General features: G+C 42.1%; 1 protein-coding gene across 2 annotated transcripts in view; it reads right to left on the reverse strand.

The window, feature by feature from the left end:
* Positions 1–16915, reverse strand: part of Fbn1 (fibrillin 1) — a 199026-nt gene that overhangs the window by 66216 nt on the left and 115895 nt on the right. For both annotated transcript variants that reach the window (XR_013108786.1, XM_034495906.2), the window contains exons 15-24: positions 14695–14817; positions 13490–13642; positions 9595–9648; positions 8072–8197; positions 6458–6583; positions 5826–5945; positions 5444–5581; positions 4996–5046; positions 3304–3429; positions 1228–1455 (exon numbers count right to left, since the gene is read on the reverse strand). Coding sequence is in view for 1 of the 2 variants with exons in the window: in XM_034495906.2 (XP_034351797.1) it covers positions 1228–1455; positions 3304–3429; positions 4996–5046; positions 5444–5581; positions 5826–5945; positions 6458–6583; positions 8072–8197; positions 9595–9648; positions 13490–13642; positions 14695–14817 (1245 nt within the window). In the remaining variant the exon portion in view is untranslated. The remainder of the gene's footprint in view (positions 1–1227; positions 1456–3303; positions 3430–4995; positions 5047–5443; positions 5582–5825; positions 5946–6457; positions 6584–8071; positions 8198–9594; positions 9649–13489; positions 13643–14694; positions 14818–16915) is intronic.

The raw sequence follows: 16915 nt of genomic DNA on the forward strand, positions 1-16915 counted from the left end.
GAGAACACTGTTAAGGAAACACGCTGGTAACTTCCTGAGATAAGTCATCCACCCACCCTCTCACCCCCACCCCCAACCATCATGGCAACAGAATGAAGCCCTTATCCATTGCTCTTTGATGCTTTCTTGGTCACTTCTCAAAAGTAACCAAGACTTTGAGAATTTAAAGATGTCACTTGAGGTTTAAATAGTTTACAAATAAACCATGCTAATTTTATTTTCTCGGCATTATATATCACTAATATAATTTAAAGAGCTTTTTGAATACAAAAGGGCTACACACACACACACACACACACACACACACACACACACGTCATGTGACCCAGCTTTCCCCTTACTGGAGCCTTTCCAAAAGCAAGACACAGAAGTTTACTTCCACACAATGTCATAATAGCAAGAACTGGTAGACTAAATTAAGACCCCCAAATCCCTTTCAATGGTAGACTGTAGGTCACATTCTTTTAAATTTACTTAAGAGAAGTTTAAGTGGTCTTCTCGAAACTGCCTCTGGACAGGACAGTTTCAGTGATCACGGTCTCACTGGATAACAACCAACAAAAAGAACAAGAGGAGAAAGAGAAGAAAGGAACAGAGAGAAGACAAAGGAAAAAACCTTGCTTTTAATATAAAGACAATTATGCAGTGTTTATGTACTTAGTTTTCATTTTTCTGACTTGATTCAGTCTTGAATGTGAGAATGAGGTCTCAGATCTCCCAAGCCTGACGTGAGAGGCAATGGGCAAAACTGAGCAGTCAGACTGTTCTCTAGGAACAGTGGCCTGGCCTCTGCTTGATCAGAAAGCTTGGTGAACAGGGGCCGGGGAAACAGCTCAGCTGGGGAAAGCATTTAATGCACATTCACAAAGACCTGACTTTGAAATTCCAGCATCCACATAAAACAGCCAGGGATGGCCTTGTGAACCCGTAACCACTGTGCTGGGGATAGAGGGTGGAGCTAGGAAGACCCTCAGGGCTTGCTGGCCAAATCGCCAAAAATGCAGAGCTTCAAGCTCAGTAAGAGATACTGTCTCAAGAAATAAGGTAGAGAGAGACACACATTTTAGCCTCTTGCTTTCATGTGCACACACAGGAGTAAGCACACTCTGCACACACACACACACACACACACACACACACACACACATCATCATCATCATCATCATCATTATCATCATCATCATCATCACCACCATCATCATCATCTGCAGGGAGCACCGTACATACCTTTGAAGAAAGGTTTCCCATTTGTTATGTCTTTTGTGGCAAACCCGGGTCCTCGGGGACAGAGTTCCTCATACTCCCGGCTGTTTCTCAATGGACACTCCTCACACTCTTCCGTTCCCCAGGCTGCCCCAACTGAGCAGCAGCAGGCATCCATTCGGTGGCGGCCAGTGATGGGCAAGGTACACTCTTCATCGTCATACTTCAGGTAGCAGGTCTCCAGGCGGATGTCTATCAGAGAGGGAAGGAGACTGAGGAGCGCTGCCTGTCACGGTCCAAAGCTACAAACTTTTGTTCGGGAAAACACAACACATGCTAATTTGCTATATCCATGACTACATTTTTTTTTCCAGTTGAAAACCAGGTTTATGTGGTAGGGATTCCAGCTAATGAAGACTTTACCCTCTTCCTCAGACATTTTTAAATGATCTGTTTATGAAAGGCTCCCTCCATCTTTTGGTGTTTTCTGATAGTTCTACATAGGCAGCCAATGACGGAGAAGTGCCACTTTGCTGAGTGTGAGCATCTTCTCCTTGTAAAGCCGTGTCCATCATCAGTGTGTGCATCCCACGGTATCTTGGCATCTCCTATCTATGAGCAAACTCACTCTGTTACTGGACTGTACCTATTGCTCAAACTTGGACTTACTGCATTTCTGGAGAGGCAGACTAGTCTGGAAAGAGGGCTCCCCTTCTTAAGATAGAAGAGGAAATGGCAAACAAACATCATCCATTCTTCTAAGATGTTTTACTTCGATATGTATATATACACACCTATTCCTAGGCCCAAATTTAAGCAACTGTGAAGGAGACTGGCAGACTAGGGGACAAAAGACCTGGGGTCTGGGACTACTCTTCAACGAACTGTTTCTTAGCAAAATCATTATGCCTGATCCCAAATCTTCATGCCTGCCAAGTGATGCTATGCCTGTCTCTCAGGAAGCATCAGGATGCTCTGATGAGATTATGCACCCAAGAACTGTGAAGTATTAATCAAGTGTGTCTTCCTTCTCATTTGCCTTCGCAATGTGGGTGTGACTATTTACTTAAGTGTTCAAGTTACCCAGTGTCGTTTTGAAAGAGCCCCCTGAATCATTAAAGCAGCCTTATGTCCAGATTTCACAGACTTTGACAGGTAATTTAAAGTAAACTCCAACTTTCAATTGAGAATCTAGAAGAATGTTTCATTAAATAAAGATTTGGATTTGCTGATATCCTTAGTTACAAAAGACTCAGAGCTCTGAACTACCCTTCGGTTCCATGCTGTAAACACTTTAAAATTCTAGGTCTGAAGGTTGGTTCTCATCTGCAAATGATCAAAATTCCTCAACTGTATTGACAGTCTTTTAAGCACATAAAGTGGTCCTCGTCAGGGATATTCTTCAGTCGGATTCAGCATCAGATGTGTACTACACATAATGTCATTTACAGAGTCAAAGGCTAAGCAGCGAGACACTCATTGTCATAACACTAGGAGTCAGACAGATATCACAGCTAAGTGTCATGGAGCATCTGTCTGATGACTTCAAGTCTCTTCCATGTCACTGGGTGGGATGACTAGATGACTGGATGTGTCATGTCCTCTGGGCTCTAGCAGTTGGCATGAAGATTCCCATACAACTGGTAGAGATGATATATATCCCTGTTTCCTACCTGGCCCACACTCCCTTTCCCAGGAGGATTTCTGCTCCTGACATCAATGGGGGTTTCCTATAAGGACTTATCTATCAGTTATAGCACAAGCCTAAAAGAAGTGGGGTGCAGATCCCCATTACATGCAAATGTTCTTTCCCTGCCACTCAGGGTGTATTCTCCAGACCAGGGCATATATGGGCAGCAGTGTAGCAGCAACTGTGGTAGCACTGTGGTGGCACTGTGGTGGCACTGTGGTGGCACTGAGCTGACAAATGAGAAGACTAGCACAGAAGAAAGCCTTTCCTCAACAGAGTTAGGAAGACAGTTTGTCAAGAAAACCACCATAGATCCTAACAGATGAGCTGAACTTGCAGGTGTGTGTGTGTGTGTGTGTGTGTGTGTGTGTGTGTATCCAAATGTCCAACTGCATCTTATTCATCTTTACCAAGACAGATTCTTCCTGTAGCATCCAAAGTCATTCCATTGGGACACTCGCACTTGAATGAGCCCCTGGAGTTGACACATAGGCCATTCTTGCATACTCCCGGGAACACTTCACACTCATTGATATCTAAAACAGGAAAGAAAGAAAACATTAAATCAGTATCTTATACAGATAAGTCAATCCTGGCTTACCCCACTTATAGATTCATAGTGATTCTTATAAAAGAAAGGACCCTTTTCTGAACCTGGTAAGTTCAAAACACTAGCTTGCCTCCAGACAGCCCACATTAACTTTCTGATGTGTCTTAATAGTAAGCAGTGGGTCTGCTCACTAAAGCTAGGAGTCTCTCCACTGGCCTCTAAGAATCGTATTTAAGTTGTAGAGACAGGGGCCAAGGGTTTGGAGGACAGCTCTGGTAAGTAAGGTTCTGAGGGTTATAGTTAGCATTAGCAGACAAGATGACTGGAAGTAGACAAAAATTATCAAAGAAGGAAAAGCTTGAACTTGAGTGTATTAAAATCAAACCCTGCTGGGGGATATGTGGGCCAGTGAAGGAGTACTGAGCCCACGTGGTTGGTTGGGTAAGGGAGTGTCAGCACGCATGACCATCCATTTGTCATCCACCAGTGTTGCCCCGCCTACTGATCCTTCCCAGTTTGCCTCATGGAGCAGTGTGTTCTCTGCACTTAATTTGGAAAAAAAGACATCATTGAATAAATCCAAAGAAAGGCAATTGAAATGCCAAAAGGGGGGAGCCTTGTGAACCTTAGTTAACACACACACACACACACACACACACACACACACACACACACACACACACACCTGTTTTAAAGAGGTCTCTCTCTAAGCCAGGAGTGTAGAGAAAAAGTCTCAATGTTTTCTTAACAGAAAACTAAACAGAAATGAAGTCGAACCTACTTTTGGGGAGTTTGTTCCTCGGAGTTTTCCCTTGGCTATTTGTATACCAAAATGTGCTGTTAGGCTCAGATAAGTTATGAACGGCTGGTCTGAACCAGAAAAAAAGCCAAGGGATTCAGTCATCATTTGGAAAGCAAGCCTTTGGGTGGGGGTTGTAGGATTCCTCTTTGTTTTAACAGGAAAAAAAAACCCTCCATTTTATCCCACATATGGGACTGTTGTTTTTTAAAATACTTCAGCTGCTGTGTCATGTCAGGCTATGTTAGTCACCGTGACCTATATCTACTTAGGACTCCATGAGAAAGAACCACAGTGAACTGGAGAGGGTCCACATGGACCTTGAAAAACAGAGGCAACTGAGTTCACCCCTCTAAATCACCCAGGAATGTGATACAAATAAACAAGCAACAACACAATAAAAGTGTGTGTGTGTGTGTGTCTAACCACGAATGCAAACTTTACAGTCTTTGAGAAAAGAAATGTCTTGCTTATTTGCTCCTGATTTGCAGCTAGCGTTTTGAAAATGCAGCTACTCCAAAAGATGCATGGTGGTTCTAAAGCATATCCAGCCACGCTGTCCTTTGGCTATAGTGGTCTAACACTGGCAACAGTTTGTGCATTTAACATCTGTTCTGTTCTGCGGTTCCCAGTTATTTTTTTCTCTGTATCATATTCCTCACTGTGAAGTTCCCTCACTCCTTTATTGAGGTCACATTAACACATTCTTCACACACACACAAAAATGTACTGTTTATAAGTAATAAGAAATACCTTCACATTGTGTGCCTTTAATTCTTGAGTACCCTTTACCGCATATGGGATCTGTGGGGAAACAAAACAATATTAACGACATCTATCTAGACTTCTCAGTCATGATAAATAGAAGAAGCCAGAGGGAGGCCTGGGACAGGAGTTGGATTTTGCTGCTGTGAATAAGCACAGGATCGCATGGATAAAATAAGTGCTGCAATGAGTGGTCTCCGATAGTAAGGCCAGCTTGCAGAACCTCGGGAGAAGCACCACAAGCTAACCACGTGACCACATGGAGATAGAAAATAGCACCCTGACCAGAATCACATAAAATAGATATCCTTCATACTTTGCTAGTTTCCTATCCAGGAATATTTTTAATCAAGGTCATCCTTAAAATTTCCACGTGGACCTAAGTCAGTGGACTGACCAATGAGATGGCTGCAGACTCATGCACAACTTCTCTTACCAACTTGACAGATAGTGCACGGGCTTCCCCAGGCAGCACCAAGGGAGGAGCAGCACTCGGACTTCAAGGTGGCTCCATTGATGTTGATCTCACAGCGCCCGTCGATGACAGTCTGCCAGCAAGTGCCCTTGATGGTTTCTGCAGAAAGAGGGGGTGACAGACATTTAACAGAGTCTTATAAAAAAAAAAACCCAATGTATACACTAGAATTACAGCTAAAGTGGCATTATAAAACAGGGAATAATAATCATTTTAATGTCTCTCTTATATCTAAACTTCTGTGGCAGTCAAAGCAACCATTAAATATAGGATAACTGAATTACTGATAAACACACACACACACACACACACACACACAAAACATTCTCAGAAGTATAAATACCTATGCAGATGGTTTTTGTTGGATCCAGAGTACTTTCAGGAGAACATTCACAAATGAAAGAGCCAGGGCTGTTCTTGCAGACTCCATTAATGCAAGGACTCGATTCACATTCATCAATGTCTGAAACAAAACCAGGTCCCCATGACTACCGAAAGTTGCTCTTAAGCATAAATGCATACCTTGACTTTGGCCTTAATTGCTACCACATACTCTTCATTAGATAATAAAGCTGGTCTAAACAGGTTTTTGCCAAACTAGAAGGAATGTCAAAATACTAATTGAGCATATTTCTTTAGAATAGAAACTGGCATATGAGTGAGTCTTCATATTCAGAAAAAATCTGGATAAAGTTATGGATTCAAATTATACATGCACAACATTTTCTTCATCTATTAAGTGATGGCAAGTAAAAACGCCAGCTAGAGGCACACGGAAATGAGCCCTGAACCAGCATGGACAGGGGAGGAAACGCCAAATGCAAATAAGTGCCGCCTGCAGCTAGAGTTTGTGCAGTGCCATTTAGAGGGAGAGAATTCCGACAAAACTGGCTGGATTATCTAAGGTAGGCCTGCTAAGGTCATCCAGTGCTTTCCCAGAGAGTAAGGTGCACGGTGTGAACAAAAGCACAGTACCTTCACAGGTCTTTAGGTCAGGTTTGTACACAAATCCCTTGGGGCAGGTACAGACAAAACTTCCAGGTGTGTTTCGACATTGTCCATTGTCACAAAGTAGACTGTTCAGCACACACTCATTAATATCTGGAAAGACAACACACGGGAACGTTTGAAAGAGCTTGTCCCTCATAGGCAATGCCATTTAGATTAGGTCTTTAAATTCCTAATGGTATTATCAAGTCCACCAAAGAGGCAAGACTCTGGCTCCACTGGCATACACCACATGGGAGCTTATTCTTGTCCAAACAGTGTCTACAAAGCCTCAAGCTTCTGGAAGCTATTTAATTCACTTCTTGGATTCTCTGAAAATTAGTTATCTTTACTTCTGCAATTGATTTGTAGCATTAGAATCAAAAGGACTAATCCTACTGCTTTAAGGAACTAACTAGCTAGAAAGCATCCTCAATATGATGGTACACATCTGAAATCCCAGCACTGGGAGGAGAAGGCCATGGGAAATTACTCCAGCCAGAGCAGTGAATCAACTCTAATAGACAATATATGTATTTATATATGTGCTTATATGTTTATGTATTTATATATTCTATCTGCATATATATCGCTTAAAATGAGAAAATCAGACAAGAAGTAATGTTTCTACTGAGCATATGGAATACCAAAATACTATAAGGAACACAACTAATTTCCAAGAGTTCCAAACACCAGAAAGCTTCAAATGGGCCAGGGACATATGCAAGCAGGGATTTTCTTCTCCTGGGTCCGAGCCCACGGAGATTCTGGTGCTGTACAGGCAGCAGTAGAGTTTAGTATACATACAACAAGTTATTGACACTTGATAGGCTGTGTGCCAGACTGGAAGAGTGAACAGATTTTCTTATCAATCTGAATTATCCCTGAATAATCAATTACTTGCTTCAAAGTTAGCTCAGCTCCTTGGACAGGGACCATCTCAGCTCTGGCTCTAAAATCCCACCAAAGGAAAACCTAACCCCAAACCATGAATGGAAATAAAAATACATAATCTGAGATTTTTCTAGTTTATCTTAGAGCTTATCAATTTGTATTATTTTTCTATAAAGGTGTATTTGCTTATATTCAAAATATATTTATTCTTCAAATAAAAAAAATGCACCACTTTACATATCAGTACGTGCGTATCCTTCCCCCATGAGCGTAAGTATCTCAGTTTTAAAAGCCCAACTTTGGTTATTTGTCACTTCAGGCAGAAGATGTTCTCAGAAAATACTGTTCTAGGCAACAAAAGAATGTTGGAGAAAAAAAATCTAATGTCCTAGGCTGACTGTTTTATTCCCAACCAAATGATTTACTTAGTTTCTGGATTCTTCTTTCATTAAAGGTTGTTATCACATGAAGAAGGGTGCTTGTTAAAACCAACGGAGAGTCATTGTTACTGAAAACAAGCTGTACTTTCTCTGATTAAATCTAATGAGTAGTTGGGAGAACTGTTTCTGTGGAATGGCTCTGTAGCCATGTGAGAAAGGCTCCCTCCACACTCGTGTTTCCTACACTTAACAAGGCTCTCTTTTACCAAGTGAATCTGGCATGGGACTCTTCACAGAAACGTCACAGAAAGCAAGCTGAACTCCTTACCGACACAGTTTTTCCCAGTTATGTCTACTTCGTATCCCGAGTTGCATATACATTTGTAGGTCCCACGGAGATTTTCACAGATTCCATTTGGGCAAATATCAGGATCTAATGCACATTCATTTATATCTACACCACCAAAAAGTTCAAAGTCAATCACATTCTGAAACAAACATTACATGAAAACAACACAAAACAGTCCAACATGCACAGTGACCTTAGGACTTCTCGATGGGCTCACTTGGAAGAGAATATTTCCCTCTTTCTTTTGCCCACTGTAAGATGAGTCGCATCTTCCCCCACTCTAGACCCTGGAGGGAAACTGGCATCTGAGCTGTGACCATAAGATCGCCCAGCATCCGGGAATTAAGCTAAAGAAGATGTGCTGGATGGTCTGAGCACCAGGATGAAGGCAGAGGATGCACAGGACCCAAGTCCCTGGCATGACCCCATCTCTTCCCTCTCATCCTTGCTTCTGCCTCCCATCCTGCCAGCAAGGAGATTACATCATGCCCTTGCTTCAAGTTTTTGTTAAGTTCAACAATATCTTCAAATTAAAGTATGAATCATGTGCTTACTGGTTCCAAATTTGGTGTGCAAGCAAGGCCCACTCCCCCACTGTGTGGGGAGTTCCTTCAGCAGGTCTTCTTACAGGACAGAGCCTCTGCTTTGGCCCTGAGGAGGCCAGGCATTGCCTCTTCTACACTCACACATACTGAGCAGACCTCTCTGTTATCAGAGAGGGAGACAGAGTGGTGTTACGTGGAAGGATGGTCTTTATCAGTCAGGGTTGTCATCTGCTTCATCCCCATGTCCTTACCACAGCTCTTTAGATCCTCACTGACCCCTCCATCATCGCCCTTCTCGCTCTCCCTCTTCATCACTATTCCCTCCTCATCTTCATCCACACATATGATGAGGTGAATTTGCCAGTCTGGTTTCCCCCCAGAACCCCCTAGTCAAATTGCTTAGTTTCCTATGATTGAAGAAGTCCCTTCTTGTCACCATCTTTACATTCATCTCAGTGGTCTTTGATTCTATTCTTTTTAATGGCACCCTACATGTCTCCCATTCCTACATAAATATTTTATTTTCTTCCAATTCAGCTAGCCAATATCTAAGTGGTGTCCTAGAACTGAACTTTTGAGAATTAAGAAATCTTTTAGACTGAATGGATAACTGCATGTCCAACCTAAAATTCTCAGCTGCATTTGATAATGGAAACCCATAATAGGCTCAGGCTGCCGCTTCTCTAGAATGAGCCACACCCACCATAGTATCTCACCTACAGCTCTCCATAAATTGTCCCCAGGAAAGGCCAGGGAGAAAGCCCCACACCCACACCCACACCCAGTAGAGTGCTACAGAAGCTCTGCCATGGGGACTTCTAGGCATCCCACATACATCACCTGTGATGGCCAGCAAGGTGTCAGGCTAGACTGTGTCATGACAGTAACTAGATACCCACAGAAGGTTCAATACCCTTGCACATGCTTAAGTCAGGAAACTTCAAAGTGGCTCCTTACCGGTGCCTGCTGATGTCATTCCTGGTCCACTGCTGCAGAGTGCCTGATATTCCGCTGTAATAAATTATCAGATAATAAATGAGTGTCCTGTTTGCAGAACAGTTCAATTCTGCCCTTGGCTCACACAACCATTTCCTCTAAAGCCAGGAGAACCAAGCTAAAGTGGTAACAGAACAGGGAGTAACTCCTGGGGGAGTCCCTTTTAGACAGGGCTTTCATTTTAAGCGTTCCACACCACTGAGGAAAGTGACTTTGAAGGATATAGGGAAGTCATAGTAATTTCTTGGGCAAAGCACTTTTGGAAAAGGTGTTTTTTCCTACAACTCATTTTGTTCACCAGGGAACACTTTACACGTTCAGTGAAATGTGCCTGTTAAAATGTGGTTTCTTCGCTGTTAATAAAACTTTTCCCTGCCATCCTGGGAATAGTTCTGTTTCTCAGTTCTAGCTGTTTTTCCAGTACAATCAGATTCTCACATGTCCTCTGTCCTCCACAGACTCTCTGGGCTCTCCTCACAAGAACACAGCAGAGCATCCAAGTACAGCTGTGCATCATCTGGGCACTGTGCTCGTTTCCATGGTGAATCCACAGGAAAACTCTTGATAAATGTTAAGATCATTCTCTTCTTATAAACCGAGGTGTGCAGAATCGCTCCCCAAACTTGTGACAGAATCAGCTCTCTAGTACTTATGAAACATTATAGACAACTATAACAACATTCAGAGGGATGGTGAGTGGTGAGAAATGCAAACACCTGGAACCAGACTTGATACCAGGCACAGAGATGAGATAGGCCTTTGCTGGTCCATGGTTTCTGGCAGCCAGAATCAGAGTCACGCATGGAGACTGCACATGGTGGATGAGACTTTATTAGAGGGAACAAACACTAGCTCTGCTGCTAGTGATAGTAGACAAACAAATAAGTTTGGAGAACATAAAATTAAAAAAAAAAGAAAAAAGAATCCTTTAGCCAGCTGTGGTGTCATGTACCTTTAATCCCAGCACTCGAGAAACAGAGGCAGGAAGATCTCTGTAAGTTTTAGGACAGCCTTGTCAGTGAGTTCCAGGACAGACAAGGCTACATAGTGAGACCATGTCTCAAAAATAAAAACTGCGTGCGCGCACACACACACACAACCAACCAATGAACCAAACAAACAAAAACAAGAAAGCAGCATTAAAAATTAATCCTTCAAAGAGTGTGCTTTGTAATAAGCAGTAAAATGTTTTTGTTTTTTATAAAAGCATTTAAAAGGAGACCGAATGGGGACAAGGAGGAGCATGTCAGCCACTGTGTATTTAAAAGGCAGAGTCTGAAAGATGACAACAAAACCAGAACAAAAATGTATCTCTGGTATCTTCTCACACTCTCAACTATTAACCTGGTCATGGAACTGAATAATAAAGCAAGAAGGCAAAACCATGACGATTCTGTGGACAGTGTTCTCACCGCTAATTCCAATTAACTGATACTTGGCCTACACAGAGGCACAGTGTGGTCACTGTGCTTGCCACTGGCCAAACAAGACCCAACTGCTCTGTGTAATTAAGGGATCTGAATGCTAACATACTTATGGCTAGAAGCAAATCCCTCCCCTCTGGGTACTCATCCCATTCCATACTGAAACTATTTCGGTTTAATGAGATAACATAAACACAGGCAGTTCACACTCTTAATAACTACTTCCTAAGCTACCCCAAGGTAGTGCCTCAGACAGCAGCATAGCAGGAAGCACCCCAGAGTTACACTCATAAGGCTGACTGCTTTCTGAGAGAGAAAAATGGTTGGAGGCTGAGGGGGCAAGAGGCTGACTGCTTTCTGAGAGAGAAAAATGGTTGGAGGCTGAGGGGGCAAGATGCTTGCTGAACCACATAAATTGGGTTAGGAGCCAGTGGTGCAGCTTTTCACAGCCCACTTGGCTTGCACAGCAATGGTGACCTTGGGAATTCACATGATTGCAATTTCTCCCTCAGTTGACTAAGAGACTCTAGGGATTGTCAGGACCTGTTAGATCACCCCCTCCTGAGACGAGGGAGATCCTAAGAAGATCTTGTCATTCTTGTCAAGCCATTTGATAAAAGAACTTTCCCCTGTGGACCTTTTCCATGCAAATATCCTCAGACAGAAAAGCACAAATATGAGCCGGAAGTTAGGGATCATGGGCTTCCGGTTTAGCTTCCACTAAGCCTCACTGCCTCAAGAAACTGGGTTTCTTTAAGTGACCTTTTCCTAAACTCATGTCATTCCCGAGTATAAACGCTCTTTGGAGATGCTCTTGGTGAGGAGGGGAAACTGTTAAAGCAAAGAATTGTGTGCACTACGTTTCTGCTCACGGTATGTGTGCACTGTTATCTTTTACAGCTTTACTGACACACATCTGTCTCATAAATTCAATGTCTATGAGAAAAACACTGTGAAAAATTAGTGCAATCAAGGACAGAATAGACACCTGTAGGGTTTTATGCAGTCATTTTGTTTGAATGACTATTTACATATACTTGAATTGTATTAAAGGTGCATTTAACTGATTTTTGATGACGTACGGATAATCTGTGAATTATTCTCAGCCAAAGCAACCTTTTTTCCCCCAGTGACATCCTTTGTGTCCATTAAAACCTCCCCTTCAGCTTCTTATGATATTCATTTCAAACACTGTAATTTCCAAGATTATTTTTATTTACAAAGCATTGGAAAATCATACTTAGGTTAATTTTTACTGAATTTTACTTAAGACGGAGATGAAACAACTGAATCTTAGTGGAGACTCACTAACTGCTTTGTTTGTTTGTTTGTTTGTTTAGCCCTGGCTTTATTTTAGGACAACAAAGGTCAACTGCCAAGCTACCTTAAGAGTATATTCAAATAGTAAATGTATGCCAGTTTTATTCCAACACCCTTCTTCCTCTCTCTTTCCGGTTCTCTCCTTTCTCCCAAAGGGTCCCTGGTTCTGCTTTCATGACACAAACATTTCATTACTTTCTCTTTCCTCCCATATCATCACCCCTTTCTACTGTTGTCTCTCCCGATCTCTTTCTCTCTCCCTCTCTTTCTCTCTCCCTCTCTCCCCCCTCTCTTTTTTCTCTCTCTCCCTCTCTCTCACACACACAATTTGCATATGGGAGGCAGCATGAGATATTTCAATAAACTATTCTTTCCTTACAAATCTAAATTATTATATCTACATAGGACCATCTATTTCATCTAATGAAATTTATTTTGTAGGTCAGAACGCTAAGAATTTCTTGTCCATATAATTTCATTTTATAATTATTTTTATCATTGTAAGTCCTTTTCAAATACTTAAATGAGCAAAGCTATGCACAAATAAGTAATCTTTCGAAAATCTTTCTGCCTGTGACTTGGGAAGCAGAGTTTTGAGTCACTGGCCTGGTTGTTTTTCACTAGGCATGCCACCTAAACTGTAGAAAAATACTTTTTCCCTAAGGTTGAATAAAGCCATTTAAGAAAAGTGCACCAAGATCAACATGTGGGTTGTGAACAAAATTCACAAATGGCCTTCTGGGGAGCTGTTGGGAATATTCGGGTCATCTGAAAGTTATTTACTTTTACACTGTGTAAAATTCTGCTTTTCTAATAGTCATCTCCTGCAAAAAGCAAGCATCCTGAAATGGCATGTGTTCCTGGGACTGTGACCAGGGCTGAGGTGGGGTGGTTCCTACAAAGGTACATGAACTGCCTATGGCAAATAATAGTGAGGACAGAGAGAGTAACATGTGTCTAGACACTGACAAGCCTCTGCCAAGACCCCAGAAGGTTATACAAGATATCCCTGGGAGCACAACACAGCCTTTTCTGGTAACTTATAGAAAAGCAAAGCCCATGGATGGTGGCAGAAGGCTGGCAGGATGAGGTACCTCCTTGCTGCCACTCACCTGAATTCTGTGCAGGACACGGTTGGCAGGGTTCCCCAAATGCATACTCGGTGCTGGCACAACAGCATTCCGATTTGGTAACAGCACCAAACAACGGCTTCACACACTGGCCTCTCCTGTATCCTCCGTAGCATGTGCTCCGCATGTGTGTGTCTAAATGGGAGGAAGTGCCCATCATTACACTGTCATTTTAAACAGATAAAAGCCTCTCCATTGAAGTCAAAGCTGCCTTTATTTCTCTAATGCCCTATTCTAAGTCACAGAGAATGTTTCAGTATTTGACAATGAGAATAAAAAAACAAAATTAATACAAAACCCCAAAACCTCATTAGTGTCTGAGCAATGGGGACCAATGGCCAGCATTGACCAGTTTCCTCTGGTGATTGTAGCTGAGCAAACTGTGAGGCTGTTAAGTGCTGCGATTATTTTTCATTCACTTTTTGTCTTCCCCAGGCATGCACAGAGCAGGAGCTTTATAAACACTGCATGAAGGCTGGATCTTACATGGTGATAAATAAGACCTTTATTAGAAATGGGGCTTACCCAGAAATAAACAGGCAGTTATTGAATGTCTAAATTGGGTTTACTTTCCAAAAGGGAGAAAGTTTAATCTGTAAAAGGTTCGTTATATAAACCTTCAGATGTTGGCCAACTAAGCTGTGGTATCTTTATCTCTAGAGAAGGAATTTCCAGCTTCACCCAATCCTTTCCTAAATCAAAGGGCTTACTGAGTATCTTTTTAAAAAATAATTTGGATAAAAGTCTTGTTATTTAACAAATCTCAAAGCTGTATAAAACTGTCATTGCATGCTTATGAATTATCCATGTTTTTGTGGCATCATGCACTTCCCTTGGACAATTAATTCTCTATTAAAATGCACACCGTAAAATGGTATACATATACAAACGAATTCTAAAGACTTTTATTCACAAAAGAACGTGGGAAGAAATTAAAGACAGCTATATAGTTGGGGCAGAAAAGAGAAGAGACGGTGAGGAGTCCCCAGCCTCTCCTTTACTTAGCCTTATCTTTCTGTTCCTAACATTAGTGTCCAACTTATTCAAGAAAAGAACTGGATTTGTTAAATCGTTGTTCAGCAGAAATCACTGCATCTCACCTGCTAGGGTAGGACACATTTGTAATTGATAAGCATTGTTGATTCCTGCAGTATTTATCATAAATCAGGCTGTGGCTTCTTTCTTACCAACACACACACGCCCATCTAGACCCACAGCCAATCCGGGGAAGCATTCGCATCTGTAGGAGCCATCCGTGTTCACACAGCGTCCGTTCATGCAGATCCCGGGAGTCTCACACTCATTGATATCTGCAGCAGGACGAAGCATTTCATTAACACACTGAACACAGTCACTATGGTAACACTGAAACCTGGGCACTGTGGGAAATGATGCTCAGTGACCACAGCAGCATGTTAGTGAGAAGCCTGCTCCGAGGTCTTCCAGAGATGGGAAAGAGAGAAATCAATCAAGTCATCTTAATAGAATCCTCCCGAGATGCCTGCTATAAAACATAAGAACACAAAAGGCAGGCAATTGATGTAGAGAAGAAAATGACCACTAGAAGGCAAAGGACTCTGGGTAACGTCCCACTGTAGCCATGCCCAAATCTAGTTTGATATACACTGCATCTGTGACTGTGCTGGGAAGCTTTTTCTTTCTGCAGTCAACACCCAGGTTGGCATCCCTGCGGGTACCAGCCTTTCCTGAGATCTCTGCCACAGACAATTAGTAAGAGGCAGACACCAAATGCCAGAGGGAGCACTACAGAGACAGAATAGAGAGAAATACAGGATGACTTTGATGACAGCCATTGATCAGTACAACACTCAAAGGCACTGGAAGTTGGTAAAAATCTTTCTTAAGTACTGCTGAGTGTTTTTAGTATTATATGCATATCCTTAAATACTGTAAAAGATGTCATTGGGTTCATATTAGCAATACTAGAGAATCCCCCATCAATATGAAAAAGTAGTAAGGGTACCCAAACTGAGTTTTGAAAAACAAGGATGCTCAGAACCAAGTCACTTTCCAACAGTCCTTTTACAATATACAATAGAGAATGCAATTATTTCCTTTCTCTTGACCTTAAAAAGGCAAATTGAGAGTGAAGCACCTCTGTGTTTTACTTAGCTTGTGTTATTTGGCATAAAATGTGTCCTGGTGGTCCAAGACTTCATGTTCAGACTGTATTAAAAACAGCAGTCATATTTAAGAATGTGAACTCAGATTTGTTCATTTGTTTCAGGCATCTTTTTGGTCAAGCAGAGACCTACAGAATGACAGTGAAGACTATATTCTGAAAAGTAGCCTGAAGGCTTCTCAGTGGAACATAAAGTCCCTCAGTTGGCAGAGGCTCTGGTGACAAGGCACACAGTCATGTGTTTGTGGCTTCAGGATGACAGATAAAGAGAAAAATCTCATTCCACAACAAGAGAAATACAACACAAGGAAAACCAGCATATGGTGACTGCCTTCTTTCACCCACCCCAAGTGTGTTTATCTGAGCTCTATACACTAGGGGAAAAATGAGGACAATAATACAAACTGATCTCCCTCTTCTTCCTTTCCCCTCTCTTCCTCCTTCTCTTTTCCTTTCCCCTCTCTTCCTCCTTCACTCTCTCCAGAATGCTGAGTCTAGTTGGGCCGGTGCAATTATAAGTTCTTGCACACAATCCAACAACACTATTTATGTAAAAGACACAGTTTTCATGATCACCAACGGCTTCAGAGTCTCTATTTGTCTTTGAGGTCATAATGTCCTCTGAAACAGCATAATTTAATGCCAAGAGGCTGCCACCTCAGTCAGCACACTTCGGCATTTCAAATATCCCAGCAATCAATCACACCCTTTCTGCTTCTTTCCCACATGTACAGTACTTAATTTGCACATCCTGACACTTTATCTCCCTGCAGAATGTCGAAAACCTCTCTTCTCCATGTCAGTTCCTCCTGGTACAGAGTTCAACGTCTACAGAAACCATTTTTCTACTTCAAAATCTGAAAAAAAGTCAGCTGTTTGTTTTCTACTGAAGACGGATTTTCACAATATTACAATCCACCAGTGTGAAGGTCACAGGGGATGCAGGTAAATGGCCAAGGGTTGGAAGCTCTTTAAAGGTTGGAGAAAGTGCACATCTTGCCAAGAACGGAAGACATACAAGGCTTTCTTCCACAGTACCTTAACCAGAGCTGAAAACTAGAAGAGGCACCTTGTGACTTTATTCTGCCTTTTCAGTGTCCTGTGCCACATTTCTGTTCCAGGAGCTGTGAACAGAGGCTCCTGGCTACTTAGTAGACACCCTGGACTGACACTGCATGTAAGGATCTGAGAAGAAGGACTCCAGTTCGAATCTTGCATTTACATGCAACGGTTACCCATCCCTGACTCCATACAGCAGGAGACAG

Source organism: Arvicanthis niloticus, chromosome 2, assembly GCF_011762505.2.
Source record: "Arvicanthis niloticus isolate mArvNil1 chromosome 2, mArvNil1.pat.X, whole genome shotgun sequence".
Lineage (NCBI taxonomy): Eukaryota > Metazoa > Chordata > Mammalia > Rodentia > Muridae > Arvicanthis > Arvicanthis niloticus.